The sequence below is a fragment of the Phacochoerus africanus genome, chromosome 6, assembly GCF_016906955.1.
Source record: "Phacochoerus africanus isolate WHEZ1 chromosome 6, ROS_Pafr_v1, whole genome shotgun sequence".
In the NCBI taxonomy this organism is placed as follows: Eukaryota; Metazoa; Chordata; class Mammalia; order Artiodactyla; family Suidae; genus Phacochoerus; species Phacochoerus africanus.
The window spans coordinates 89,151,384-89,164,968 of record NC_062549.1 but is presented as its reverse complement, the minus strand read 5'-3'; the positions used below and the strand labels follow the sequence as shown (position 1 = coordinate 89,164,968).

The 13,585-nt window shown below is 48.3% G+C and overlaps 1 protein-coding gene and 1 pseudogene across 5 annotated transcripts in view; both read left to right on the top strand.

Moving 5' to 3' along the window:
- The window catches only part of LOC125129413 (low affinity immunoglobulin gamma Fc region receptor II-like), an 82,458-nt gene extending 69,992 nt beyond the window's left edge, over nt 1-12,466 (top strand). Inside the window, exons 5-10 of one of the 5 annotated variants that reach the window (XR_007135473.1) lie at nt 120-377; nt 5,953-6,207; nt 6,889-7,008; nt 11,000-11,137; nt 11,708-11,745; nt 11,867-11,945. Coding sequence is in view for 4 of the 5 variants with exons in the window: in XM_047784069.1 (XP_047640025.1) it covers nt 120-377; nt 5,953-6,207; nt 6,889-7,008; nt 9,679-9,735; nt 11,708-11,745; nt 11,867-11,956 (818 nt within the window). In the remaining variant the exon portion in view is untranslated. Of the gene's footprint in view, nt 1-119; nt 378-5,952; nt 6,208-6,694; nt 6,855-6,888; nt 7,009-9,678; nt 9,736-10,999; nt 11,138-11,707; nt 11,746-11,866 lie in introns of those variants that run through there. The other 4 variants (XM_047784069.1, XM_047784071.1, XM_047784072.1 and 1 more) reach the window with 4 other exon arrangements.
- Nucleotides 1,273-3,688, top strand: LOC125129412 (polyhomeotic-like protein 1; annotated as a pseudogene).
- Nucleotides 12,467-13,585: the final 1,119 nt, after the last annotated feature.

Genomic DNA, 13,585 nt, shown 5'->3' with positions numbered 1-13,585 from the left:
TGGGTTCCTCTCCTGATGTCTCCAGCAGGGCCACAGTTTCCCATTATCCGACATTTGGGGTCTACTTGGGCCCTAGGGGGTCCCCTTTCCTCATGCTGCCTCTTCTCTCTGCCCCTTAGCAGTTCTCCCAAAGGCTGAGGTGAAGCTTCAGCCTGCATGGATCAATGTGCTCCAGGAGGATTCTGTGACACTGACGTGCCAGGGCGACCATGACCCTGAGAACAACACCACCCAGTGGTTCCATAATGGGAACTTCACCTGGACCGAGAACCAGCCCAGCTTCAGCTTTAAGGCCAGGAGCGCTAGCAGCGGATACTACAGGTGCCAGACTGCCTACTCCAGTCTCAGCGACCCTGTGCATCTGGATGTGATTTCTGGTTAGTGGAAGAAGGCCTGGGAGAGTCTGGGAGGACAAGGAGAGATGAAATCAGCTTACAGGGCAGAGGTTTTTAGGGAAGAGGGTGGCCTGTTTACTGAGAAGCATGGCTATGAATCTGAAGTCATTTTTGCCCATTCATTTCCCTTCCCACCCACCACCTTGGTTTAGTATGTGCGGAGGGTGGAACTGCCTAAGAGATTTCTCAGTATTTGGGCAATTTTGCCTCAGTCCTGACTGAACAACAAGGTAAGAAGGCCATAAACAGGCAGCTGAGTGTGAGAGAGGCAGAAGGAAATCCCTAACTCATAGGACCGCTTCCATTTTTACAGCAGAGTCAAATGCACAGACAGACCACAACTGAATCCTAGCCCTGGAACTTACTAGCCATGTAAACATGATGATTCCATTTAGCTTTGAGCCACAGTTTCCTCATCTGCTCAATGGAGAGACTACCACCTCCTCTATCAGGTCCTGGTGAGAATCAGCATTTTCCTGCCCCCCCCCCACCCCGGGTCTCTGTGCAACTTGAGGTGGAAGTGGTGTTTTAATCTTATTTGTATTTCCAGCCTCAGGCACAGGGCAGGGCTCAATGACTGTTTGCTGAACAGATCAATGATTCTCCAAACATCTTGGAAGTTCCCATTGTGGCTCAGTGGTTAACGAATCTGACTAGGAACCATGAGGTTGCAGGTTCGATCCCAGGCCTTGCTCAGTGGGTTAAGGATCCGGTGTTGCCCGTGAGCTGTGGTGTAGTTTGCAGACACGGCTCGGATCCCGCGTTGCTGTGGCTGTGGTGTAGGCCGGTGGCTACAGCTCTGATTCAACCCCTAGTCTGGGAATCCCCATATGCCGCAGGAAAGCGGCCCAAGAAATGGCAAAAAGACAAAAAAAAAAAAAAAAAAGATTCTCCAAAGATCTTGGCAAGAAGTAGGTTCTCCATAAAGAAAAGGCACAATGCAATTATGATGAATGTTGTCATTGTTATTCTTCACTTTGTCCCCTTCTCTTACCTGGCTCCTAAATTTCCCTCAAAGATATCTAATAGGCCAAGTGGGCCTCGGCCCCAGACCTCTCATCTTTCCCCTCTGGGCTTAGCAGGGAAAGATGGTCCTGGAGGGAATCCCCAGAGGCCTGGCAGAGCCCTGACCTCACTGCCCTGCCCCTCCAGTAAAGGGGTGGAGATGGGGGAATTCCACCCCTCATGTCTGTATGATCACCCCTACTCCCAGCCACCTTGCCTGGAAATAGGGGACCCCAGCATGTGAGTTGAACACTGCCCTGGAAGATCTGAGTGCAGAGCTCGATGTGAAAGTCTTGAGCCAGAGTAATAGCCTGGGGGACCCTGGGTCACTAGTGGAGATTAGAGCCAACAGAATGCCAGTTGCACCAATGAGAGTCCCAACTCAGGTGGTAGCCCTCGGCCCCCGATAATCAAAGCCACTGTATGAACAGCAAGCAGAACAGGCTCTGCAGGCATTGTTGTGATAGCTCTATGGGCCTCCATCTTTCTACCAGTTCATGTGCACCTGCTGCTCAGCGGGCCCAGCTGCATAGCCTGGCCTCTGTGCAGCTGATCACAAGTGCTGCTAGTCAGCAGGCCAGCTCCCCCAAACACCAGCACTACACAGCAGCTGACTAACATCCAGGCCTCAGTCAATCTGGCCACAACATCAGCCACCCAACTGACCAGCCAGTCCTCAAGTGTGAACTCTCCCAATGTTACCACTTTGACCCAAGCTCTGCTCCTGGGAAACACCACCTCCTCCTCCCCTCAACCTGTTCCAGGCCCAGATGTACCTAAGACTACAGCTGGGGAACCTTTTCCAAGTAAACCAGACCATGGGCTGGAATGTGCCTTTAGCTTCTCAACTCATCCTGATGCCTATTAGGACAGTGACTGTAGTCCGGCTGGAGGTGCCAGCTGCTCAGGCTCCTGGAGTCTGTGTAGTTGCAGAACAGGAGCAGCACTGGGCAGTGAGGAACCAACAGGCCTCAACCCAAGTCTCCTCTCTCTAGCCTCCCCCAGGCCTCTGGCTGTGGCTCAGGTTTCCTCTATAGGAATCAGGCCAATCTTTAGCATTAGTGCATTTGGTGGAGGCAGTGGGAATAGCATTCTGAGGTCCATGGGTCCAGGTAGAAATGGGCCTATTGAGTCAGTTCCTCCTCCGGAATGGGTGGTGGTGGAAGCTGTCCCAGGAAAGGCGGATGTGGTAGAGCCCTTGCCTGCATTTCAAACACTGATGGTGATCCAGGGCGGCTGGACAGAGGCAGAAAGTGCAGTGGCCAAGAAGACAGAAGCAGATGGGAGTGGTCAGCAGGATGTGGGCATGAATCTGACATAGAGAGCTACACCTGCCCCCAGGCAGACCCTTACTAGCTCAGTCACCCACACACAGATCCAGCCCCATTCACCAATTTAGCAATAGCAACGGATCCAGCTCTTGGAGAAACAGGTGATGGCCGGGCAGCAGATTGCTATCGACCACTGGTGACAGCTCCAGCACTGTCAATCCCGGCACTTCTCCCCACAGCACCTCCAGTGGGTGTAGCAGTAGCAGTAGCAGCAGCAGCAGCAGCAGCAGCAGCAGCCACGACTCTCACTGCCCCTCAGCCAACAGGTCTGGGTCCCTGTTGTCTTCTACATGCAGTCTGTGTACCTGCTGTGCAAACCCAGACATTGGCTGTCAAATGCAAGGAGGAAGGAGATGATGTCTTCACCTTGGGTTCAGGATTCCTGCCAAGGGTTCTCCACTAGCAGTGAGCTCCAAGGCCACGGAGGAGAAGGAGAGCAGTTTGGAGAAGAAGCTGAACCAGTGACCAGAGGGAATGCTAATTCACCAAGGGGGGAACTGGCAGCCATGGCCCCTGCCCACAGCACCACCTCCTACACTAGCCATGGTGTCCAGACAAATGGGTGACTCAAACCTCCATGGTGAAGCCCCACATGCTCACCCACATGATTGAGGGCTTTGGAATCCAGGATGGAGCAGAACCTTTCCCAGTGGGTTGTTTGTTACTCAAAGTCTGAGAAGCTGCTCTATGTAGACTGGCCTCCCAACAAGGCTGAATGAGAATCAGTCAGGTGGCCCCTGGGGAGGGGACAGCCCATCTGCTGAGTAGTCAAGAGGACAAATCTCCTGAAGTTCCAGCCTTGTGGCAAGTGCACTCCTGCAGAACAGTTCTGTTTCTACTCCATGAGTTGCACTAAGAGGTAGAGTATAGGAGCTTGACTGGCCCTGTCTTTGGAGCCCTGGGAAGCAGGTTGATCCCCGGCCCAGCACAGGGGGTTTAGGATCCAGCATTGCCAGAGCTGCGGCTTGGGTCACAAATGAGACTCGGATCTGATCCCTGGCCCGGGAACTCCATATGCCATGGGGTGGCAAAAAATGAAAAAGAAAAAAAAAAAAAAGGTATAGTGTGAGCTGTAGCCTCAGTTCTGCCTGAAGAGGAAAACACATGGAAGTGTCTTGAGACGTCCATAATGCTTGTGTTCACCAGTGTGGACCCTACTGCAGCTCCTCTGACATTACCCATGCTAAGATCCAGGGCAAGTGGCTCCGAAGGTAAGAGGACTCTAGCTAGGGTTCAGAGAATTCCACTTAGGATGAAGCATTCTCTCCAATGTCCCTGGGTCTTTATAAGTGAGAGCTGGTCAGGGGGAGTGTGATCCAGGGAACTTTGACACAGTTCTGCCTACCCCAGGATTCACAGCATCAACCCTGTGTTCTTGTCCAGTAAACTCAGCCAGTGGAGTGTAGAAGATTGTATGAGTTTATCACCTCTCTTCAAGACTTCCAGAAGATTGCAGAGGCGTTCTCTTCCCAGGAGATTGATGCAAAAGTCCTTTTATTTCTTAAAGAACATCTCATGAGTACCATGGACATGAAACTGGGCCCTGCCCTCAAGACATGCACCAAGAAATTGTCCTCAAGGAGGTGTAAGTTGGCCCTCTTGAACAAACAAGTCTTCGGCAGACACTCCCCACTGTCCAGGTTATAAGCTCATAGCAGCTGAGACTGCTAGGGAGAATGTGCTATTCTAATGAGGTGCACCTTCTGTAGAGGGGAATTTAGCCAAGCAGGGAGGGAAAGTGCAAGAATTGGTTGCTGGTGCTACATGCAAGCAGCTTTGACATTTTCTCTGGGTTCTACTTCATTAAAAAAAAATCTTTTACAATTCTTAGCCTTCCCTACCTCTACCCTAACTCAAGCTTTATAAGAGGGGCGTTCTGGAGAACCAGGACTGCTCACCTAATCCTGGTGTGGCATGTCCTGCCAGGGTGTGAATTTTCCAAGAGGAAGAATACACAGGATGTTAGGAGTGGAAATGGCTGGGACAGAGGGGTTCCTTCCCAGTGGGAGAAGTGGGGTTTTCTAGCTCCTGTGACACAAGTAGCAAGATCTGGTGCCCCCCAGCTTTCCTCTGGATTGTCCCACTGTAGCTGTGGCCCAGAGCTTTCTCTTTGTTGTCATTTACTCCCTCATCTGTGTAGAGACTTTTGTTGGCATTGTTCTGATTTGCTTCAGGGACCTAGTATGTTTGTAGCCAAACACATGTGGCTGGCACACATGTGGCTTTTGTCATTTTTATCTCATCTCCTGGTTCTCTTCCATGTATCCGTTGTTTTCTTCACTTTTCTTCCAATTCTAACTCTGCTCAGTCCTATAGCTTTAGGAAAAAGGAGTATGTGGGCTGAGGTCAGGATTACAAGTACCCACCTTAGCCTCTATACCCTATACAACAAAAGAATTAAATATAGGCATTCCCTCATAGCCTAGTGGGTAAGAATCTGGCATTGCCCCTACTGTGGCTCAGGTCACTGCGGTGGTGTGAATTTGATCCCTGGCCCAGGAACTTCAGCATGCTGTGGGCACAGCCTGAAGAAGAAGAAGAGGATGGAGAAGAAGATGATGATGATGAAGAAGAAGGGGAAGAGGAATAAGAAATTGAATATATGTTTTCTTCAGTGAACGGATGAAAGTTGAGGGGAAGAAAGTACACAGAAAGCTAATGGCCCACCCATGACATGGCTGCCTTTAGACAAAGACCCTATTGAAATGAAATTCCACATTTACTAATATGCACCAAATTAATATTTGTTGGATGTTCATGACTTTCCCCAAAGACATGTATCTCTGCTGTATCCCCCTCACCTGCTGTCTCCCATGACAGACTGGACCCCCCCCCCCCCGCCACTTCAGAGAAGGGATTGTACCCCAGAGTCTCCTGCATCTTTCTTACAGAGCCCTGTCAGGCATGACAGGGCTGCAGCTGGCTTCTTCCAGGACAGGAACCTGATGACAAGCATATCCTGAGCACCTGCAAATTCTAGAGAGGTAATGATGTGATTGTCACCATTTTCACATAAGAGGAAACTGAGGCCCGGAAGAGTTAACATTACTTGCTCACAATTACAGAGCTCATAAATGACGGGGCCAGAATTAGAAACCAGGGCAATCTGAATCCAAACTTAAGCTTTCCCCTCCACACCTAACATCCCACCAGTAAGGATGGTCTGGATCTCAGTATTGAGTCAGACCTCCCGGGTCCTGTGGTCTCTTTGTGTCTTTCAGACTGGCTGCTGCTCCAAACCTCTAGTCTGGTGTTCCAGGAAGGGGAGCCCATCTTGCTGAGGTGCCATAGCTGGAGAAACAAGCCTCTGCATAAGGTTGCATTTTTCCAGAATGGAAAATCTAAGAAGTTTTCCTATGTGGATTCCAACTTCTCCATCCCACAAGCAAACCAGAGTCATAGTGGCGAGTACCACTGCACAGGATTTATCGGGAAGACGTCACACTCATCACAGTCTGTGAACATCACTGTCCAAGGTGGGAACTCTGTCAAGATGAAAGGAGGAGAGTAGAAGGGATGGACATTTAAGGATAAGGCCATACGGACCTACATGGAGATCTGAGAAATGCCGTAACAGCAAACCTGGGCACTGGGGCAGAGGGCAGAGATATGGGCGCCTACTAAGTAGTGGCTAAAGCTCAGAGTCTTTAGCTTCCAGGTGATAGGTGACAAGGTTGTTGAAATATAGGCCCCATCATAATATGCACAGCAGCAGAACAGAGCTCTCTCATTGGTACAGAGGTTCCCTGAGCTCCTGGACATTCCTAAGAGCTGAGGTTTTCCTAATTTCCTCTCATGTCTCATGCTATGTCCATTCCGCTCTGAAAGGCATGGCATGTCCCTGACAGTTTAAGGCTGTGCTGGATACAGTGGCAGAGGCTTCAGGTCCACCTTCCGTGCTATTCCCGAGGGCTAAGAGGAATACTTCCCTCTGCCTTACACAGTGTACCTTCATTTGATTAGCAGAGAAAGCTGAGGATGGGGAGGCAGAAGGCCAGTCACAGAAATCCTGTGCAGGTGAGGTTGGGGGAGAAAGTGAGTCCAGTACCTGTGAGTGACCCAAAGAGAAAACAGCTCCAGGTATAGCATTGGAGGAGGGCAGGGAGGGTGAGGTGGGGCAGGGTGAATACAGCCTGTCCTGAGTTCTGTCTTCCCAGGGTCCAGCTTGAACAACTTGCTGGTGACGATAGTTGTGGCTGTGGTTGCTTGGATTGTTGCAATGGCTATTGCTGCTGCCATAGCAGCCTGGTTCCGCCTCAGGCGAAAGCGGATTTCAGGTTTGTGGCTCCTCTTGGTCCCTCATTATCAGGTCCTACTTAGCCAAGGCCCTAACCCCACACATTGCTAGAACTGCTGTCTTTGTGCTAGAGAATCCTTAGCACTCAGATATAGTCCCATATTTTATTCATTCAACCTTTCATTCGAGAAGGCCAGAACAAACTTGCTTATGTATCAAGCACTGCAATAGACTCTGTGGATGATGCCAAGATAAAGAAGTTCTGTCTCTGCCCTCAGGGAGTTCATAATTTTGTGCGGAAGGCTGAAGTACAAATAGATCATGATAATAAGAGGGGATAAGACCAGTATTAGGGAAGGCAAAAGGTATGACTGGGTACGGAAGAGCCTGCATAACCCAAAATGGACTGGAGCAGTTAGAGAAGGCTTCATAGGGAGGCAGTGATGTGTAGTGATGAAGCAACCTGGTGCGGCAGACTACCTGAGTTCAAATCTCAGCTCCTCAGGTCATCAACTGAATAACCTTGGGTGAGTTACTCAATGTGTTGACAAGATGGAGCTGGTGAATTAAGAACATGCAGTTTGCGATGTGATAAACGAGGAGGCATAAATCACCCAAATGGGGTCAGCAGCTCCCTTAGCAGCTGAGTCCCCAGATTGGGGAAGTGAAAACCCTGGGGTCATTTTGATTGAAGGCACAATTTCAATACCCTCATACAAAGGAAGTAGTGTCACAAGATTTGTTACTTACAGATCCCAAAAATGAGGAGGGTTGGGGGTGGCAGTCCTCTGTCCCAGGTCATGGGTGAGCAGGGAAGAGCCAGCAGGACAGCAAGCAACTATTTCTTATAAGGCGATTGGGTGGAGGACATTAACTTTTTTGTGGGCTTAACTCTAAAGGCATTATTTTAAAAGGTGCCCCCAGGAGAAGCGGAGTGAGAACTTATGGTGGGAATCCTAAACTTAGGTTCTTATCTTTTTTTTTTGTCTCTCTTTTTTTTTTTTTAGGGCTGCACCCATGGCACATAGAGATTGCCAGGTTAGGGGTCTAATCGGAGCTATAGCTGCTGGCCTACACCAGAGCCACAGCAACGCCAGATCTGAGCCTTGTCTGCCACCTACACCACAGCCCATGGCAATGCTAGATCCCTAACCCAGGGATCAAACCTGCAACCTCATGGTTCCTAGTCAGATCCGCCCCCGCTGCACCAAGACGGGAACTCCCCAGGTCCTTATCTTGAATGTCCAAACTCTGGGTGTGAGCAGGGTTATCAACACTGTAAAATGCCTAGGCAGCAACCCAGAGAAACAAAGTTGGTTTTTTTCAGGAAAGCAAAAGTTTTTCTCATCATATTCAACTTCTCTATGCCTCATTTCTTCATCTGATTAATGAGGACACAGATAGAACCCACATCATAGGGTTGAGTATAAACGAATCTGAAGCTCTTATAACAGTGCCTAGCACACAGCAAACCACAAACCACTTTGCAAATGGTTCATAGCCAAGACCTCAGTTACTGATAATAAATACATGTAGAGAAACAGGGAGAGATACTGAGAGGGAGAAAGGTGATTTTATTTTTTTTAATTTTTTTTAATTTAATTTATTTTTTTTATTTTCCCACTGTACAGCAAGGGGATCAAGTTATCCTTACATGTATACATTACAATTACATTTTTTTCCCCACCCTTTGTTCTGTTGCAACATGAGTGTCTGGACATAGTTCTCAATGCTATTCAGCAGGATCTCCTTGTAAATCTATTCTAAGTTGTGTCTGATAAGCCCAAGCTCCCAATCCCTCCCACTCCCTCCCCCTCCCATCAGGCAGCCACAAGTCTTTTCTCCAAGTCTATGATTTTCAGAAAGGTGATTTTAAAAGGCAGAGCAGGAGTTCCCGTCGTGGCGCAGTGGTTAATGAATCCGACTAGGAACCATGAGGTTGCGGGTTCCATCCCTGGCCTTGCTCAGTGGGTTAAGGATCTGGCATTGCTGTGAGCTGTGGTGTAGGCTGCAGATGCGGCTCGGATCCTGCATTGCTGTGGCTCTGGTGTAGGCTGGCAGCTACAGCTCCGATTTGACCCCTAGCCTGGGAACCTCCATGTGCTGCAGGAGCGGCCCAAGAAATGGTAAAAAGACCAATAAATAAATAAATAAATAAATAAATAAATAAAAGGCAGAGCAGAGTTCCTGTTGTGGCTCAGTGGAAATGAATCTGACTAGCATCCATGAGGACACAGGTTCAATCCCTGGCCTCACTCAGTGGATTGAGGATTTGGGATTGCCGTGAGCTGTGGTGTAGGTTGCAGATGAGGCTTGGATCTGGCATTGCCGTGGCTGTGGCAAATGCCAGCAGCTGCAGCTCTGATTCAAACCCTTGCCTGGGAAACTCTATATGCCGCAGGTGCAGCCCTAGAAAGACAAAAAAAAAAAAAAAAAAAAAAAGAAAGAAAAAAAGAAGAAAAGAAAAAAAAAGGCAGAACAATGGCTTTTCTAATCGTTCCAGCAGTCCCTACTGTTAGCTTAGCCAACTTATATCTCCCTAGACCAGCCCTTCTACAGGCTAGGGCAGTCCCTGGGGAATGGGGAGGAGAGATGTCTGTGTGGGAGAAGGGTCTGTGTTGGCTCTAACTTTGTCTTATCTCTGGTCCATGGTCCTGAAGACTCAGGTCCTATCCCATAATCCTACTAACCTCCTATGTGCCCCTCCTAGCTCTCCCAGGAACCCCTAAGCACAGGGAAATGGGAGATACCCTCCCTGAGGAACCAGGTGAGTGCAGCTCCTCCTCTGGAGGCTCAGTGACGCCCCACCTTGTGCATCAGAAGTGGCTTGTGTGAGTTCTGCTGGGAGCACAGGAGAGGGAGGGGGGCAGTGGGAGGAGGGCAGGGGCTCAAATCTCTTGGTCAGTTCTGAGACTAACTCCTGGGCTTAAGGAGGACCTCACTGGAGATGGGGAGAAGATATGAACACCTGTCCAAGATAGAGAGGGGAGGGCCTTGTCCGAGTTTCTGGGGTTAGACCAGCTGGATATTTCCAGAGCAGGACATCAGAGATATTTAGGTCTTTCCATGGAAACTTTGAAGGGCTGGCACAGGACAGGGGTTAGAAGTCGTAAGACTGAGGCAAATAGAATTGAGGGGATAAGATTCTAGGAGGAAAGGAGAGGGGGCCTAAGGAATAAACCCTAGATTTGCAGCAGAGTGTCCCTCTGTGGAGTGACGGGGAAAGGGTAACCGAGCTCAGCTCTTAGTGGAACATTAAGGGCAGATTTTTGGCTTAAGAAAGTGCTGGGGTACTAGGTGCATTAGTGGTCTTTACTCTGTGGGCAAAGCTTGGCTCTAATGCCCACTTGTGTAGGTTTATTACATGCAGGCCTGGCACTAGCCCTGTCACCATTGTATAATGGAATCCTTAGTGTCATTCCTCGTCCTGAGGTTTAGTCACCTCTCGGGGGGAAATGAGTAGGTTGGCCTGGAGGACCTCTGAGTCCTTTCAGGTTTGACATTCTGAGGGTCAGTAACCATCCAGCCCCTGGCCCAGCTGGGAGTGTGTTAAAGGAATAGGAGTATTCCAGGCAATTTCCTGACTGTAGGTAAAGCCAGAGCACAAGAAAACCTGGAGCTTTCTCTGGAAGCTCCCAGACAGCAGAAATGGACAGGAAAAAGAAGCCTTTGAGGACGCCACCTCTGATGGCTGGAGTATGACTCAGAACAGAGCCAACAGCTTTGAGAGCTTGAGCAAAATGGCCCAGCTGCGTAGCTGCGCTTAGCGCAAAGTCCCTATGTCCCTTGGCCAGCCCAAGTGGGGATGTGGACCTGAGTGTGCACCAGGACAAAACCAATGTAGAAACAAATCCAAACACAAGTGGACTAACACCTTTGATGTTTGGTTCTACCTGGCATAAATGTATTTCACCAGGCATTTATTTCACAAGAAGGCACTGGGATTGATGGTCTCTCAAAAGGCACAACTAGTTTGCTGGGATTGTTGAGGGATACATTAGAAGGAGAATTCAGGGCATGGTTTGTTCCAGAATGTGGAGCGTGGGACACAGAAACTCCTTATGTCCTGGAGATGAATGAAGACACTAGATGCATTGTCTCAGACTCCTTCCCCACTTCTTAAGGAATGCTGCTTTGCAGATACTGAGGCTGCTTTTTGCATTGGCAAAGTGAGTTTATTGGCAAAAACATGAGGAAATTTGGATGTGCTTTAGGTGTTAACCAGGGAGAATATTCGCTGGCTGGCTTGCTTGCTTCCTTCTCTCCTTCCTTCCAGCCTCCCTTGCTCACTCTCATTCTCATGCTTTTTTTCTTCTTGATGTCAGCGAGTATCAGGGTCTTCAAAATTCCAACAAAGATATATTACATCTGGCTAATATGGAAAGGCCACAACTATGGCTGGCAAAAATCTGGATTACTTCACCCTAATACTGAACACCCCCCATCTCTTCCCCAAGATCTCAGATCCCTAAAGCTGCCTGGTTTGCTCTGAGGAAAACTCAGTGATTCTCTGAAAAAAAGAATGCAACACCAGTGACTGCCTCCTTTTATCAGTGTGGCCAGTGGGAGAGGCCATGTCTAGGATACTGAGGGTGGGTGGGGAATGGAGCTCTTGGCCTACAGGCCTGAGTTGGAGTCAGTGGTCCTTGCCTCAAGCCTGGTTTGGGTCTCAGCAGCAGCGTGGGTAGGCCCTATTCCATAGCAGTGCCCTGGCTGATCACTGTTCTTTTTGCCCACAGCCAATCACACTGATGCTGAAGAGGCTGCCAAAATTGAGGTGAGCCATGCCAGCCTCCTGCTTTTTCTTCTCCTTCCTACCCCTCCCTGCCTCCTCTTTTGTTGCCTCCATTCCTGTGACCTCTCTATGGATCCCCCTTACTCCTTTCTGCTTTCTCTAGGCTGAGGATACAATCACCTATTCACTTCTCTTGCATCCGGAAGCTGCAGAAGGAGAAGCAGAGGCTTCAGATTACCAGAACCACATTTAAATTTCATTATCTTGCCTGGGACTTGGGGAAGAGAATAAGAGAATAAGAGAATAAGAGAATAAGGATTTGGTGTTTTCTGCCCTGAATTCCTCTTAGGGAAGAGAAGAGAATTTCACAGTTGCAAAGGAACCCCTCCGGAGTTATCTACATGAATCCTGAAGCTCCCTTTTCTGAAAGCCACAGACAATACCGTCTCAGATAACTGACCTGCTGATTTCTTCTGTGCCTCAGCACTTCTCACCATTAGGACTCTTCTGTTAGACTTCCACACAGCCAGTGAAAATTACTTTTAATAAGAGATTGTAGCAACATGGGAAATACTTATGTTACAGATGACATGAGAAAAATTATATAAATATACATGATTTCAGAAATGTTGAAACAGACTAACATATGCCAATATATTAAAAGCAATTGTTTCAGGGTGATGGAATTATTGGCGCTTTTCATTTCCTTTATTTTTCTGTGTAGATCATATATTACTTTCATAATAAAATACTACACAAACAACATTCTCTTTACCTTTTAAAGGCTGTATTAATTGGAGACGTAGACTGATCCGATGCCTGTTTGTTTTCAATGGTAAGAATCTTGGGGAATTCCCGTTGGGGCTCAGTGGGTTAAGAACCCAACTAGAATCCATGAGGATGAGGGTTAAATTCCTGGCCTTGCTCAGTGGGTTATGGATCCAGTGTTGCTGCAAGTTGCAGTGTAGGTCGCAGATATGGCTCCATCTTCCCCCACCCCCAACCTCCTGTTGCTGAGACTGTGGCATAGGTCAGCAGCTGCAGCTGCAGTTAGACCCCTAGCCCAGGAACTTCCATATGCCACAGGTGCAGCCCTAAAAAGACAAAAGAATGGGAAAAAAAAAGAAAAGAAAAGATAAAAGAATCTTGGGAAGGTAGTAATGGGTAGGAGGTAGAGGAAAGGAAAGATTTAGATTGTAGGACAAGTGTCCCTCTTCTTAAAACCAAATACCCTTCTCCCAGTGAATTTGTGCTCTTCCTCTTCCTTCCGTGGCAAATAAACAGTCACTTTGAAACACCAGTTTTCAGGAAGCCAAGCTTCAGATGAGTCCCCAGTGGAGACTGCTGACTCTTCCTGCCCTGCCCTTCTATTAGTTACCAGAAAGATGTGACCTTCTCAACGAAGCCATCCCAGCAGGTTAGAAATATGACTAATAGCTCCCTTGGGAGTTTGGTGGGTGCCCTTGGAGATGCCTCGTTTTCCTGGGACTCTGACACAGCTTCATTGTGCAACACTTTTGCATTAAGGATTTAGCAGCTTCCTTTGTTGGGTAGTTTCTATAGCTTTCTATAATATTCACATATCAGATTTCATACCCACATATTGTTATAAAAATAGGGAATAGTAATTGCAATTACTGGGTTATTGAGGGCTTACTTTATGTCAAACTATGTGCTTTGGAATTAGAGCATTTAAGAGTACTCTGGTGGCTCAGCGGGTTAAGGATTGGGAGTTGTGCCTGCTGTGGCACAGTTTCAATCCCTGGCCCAAGAACTTCTGCATGCCACCAGGGCAGCCAAAAAAAAAAAAAAAAAGTGCTAGTCATTCATGGTTCTTCTTTTGTGATTTTCTTGTTCACATACTCATGCCCATTTTTATAGT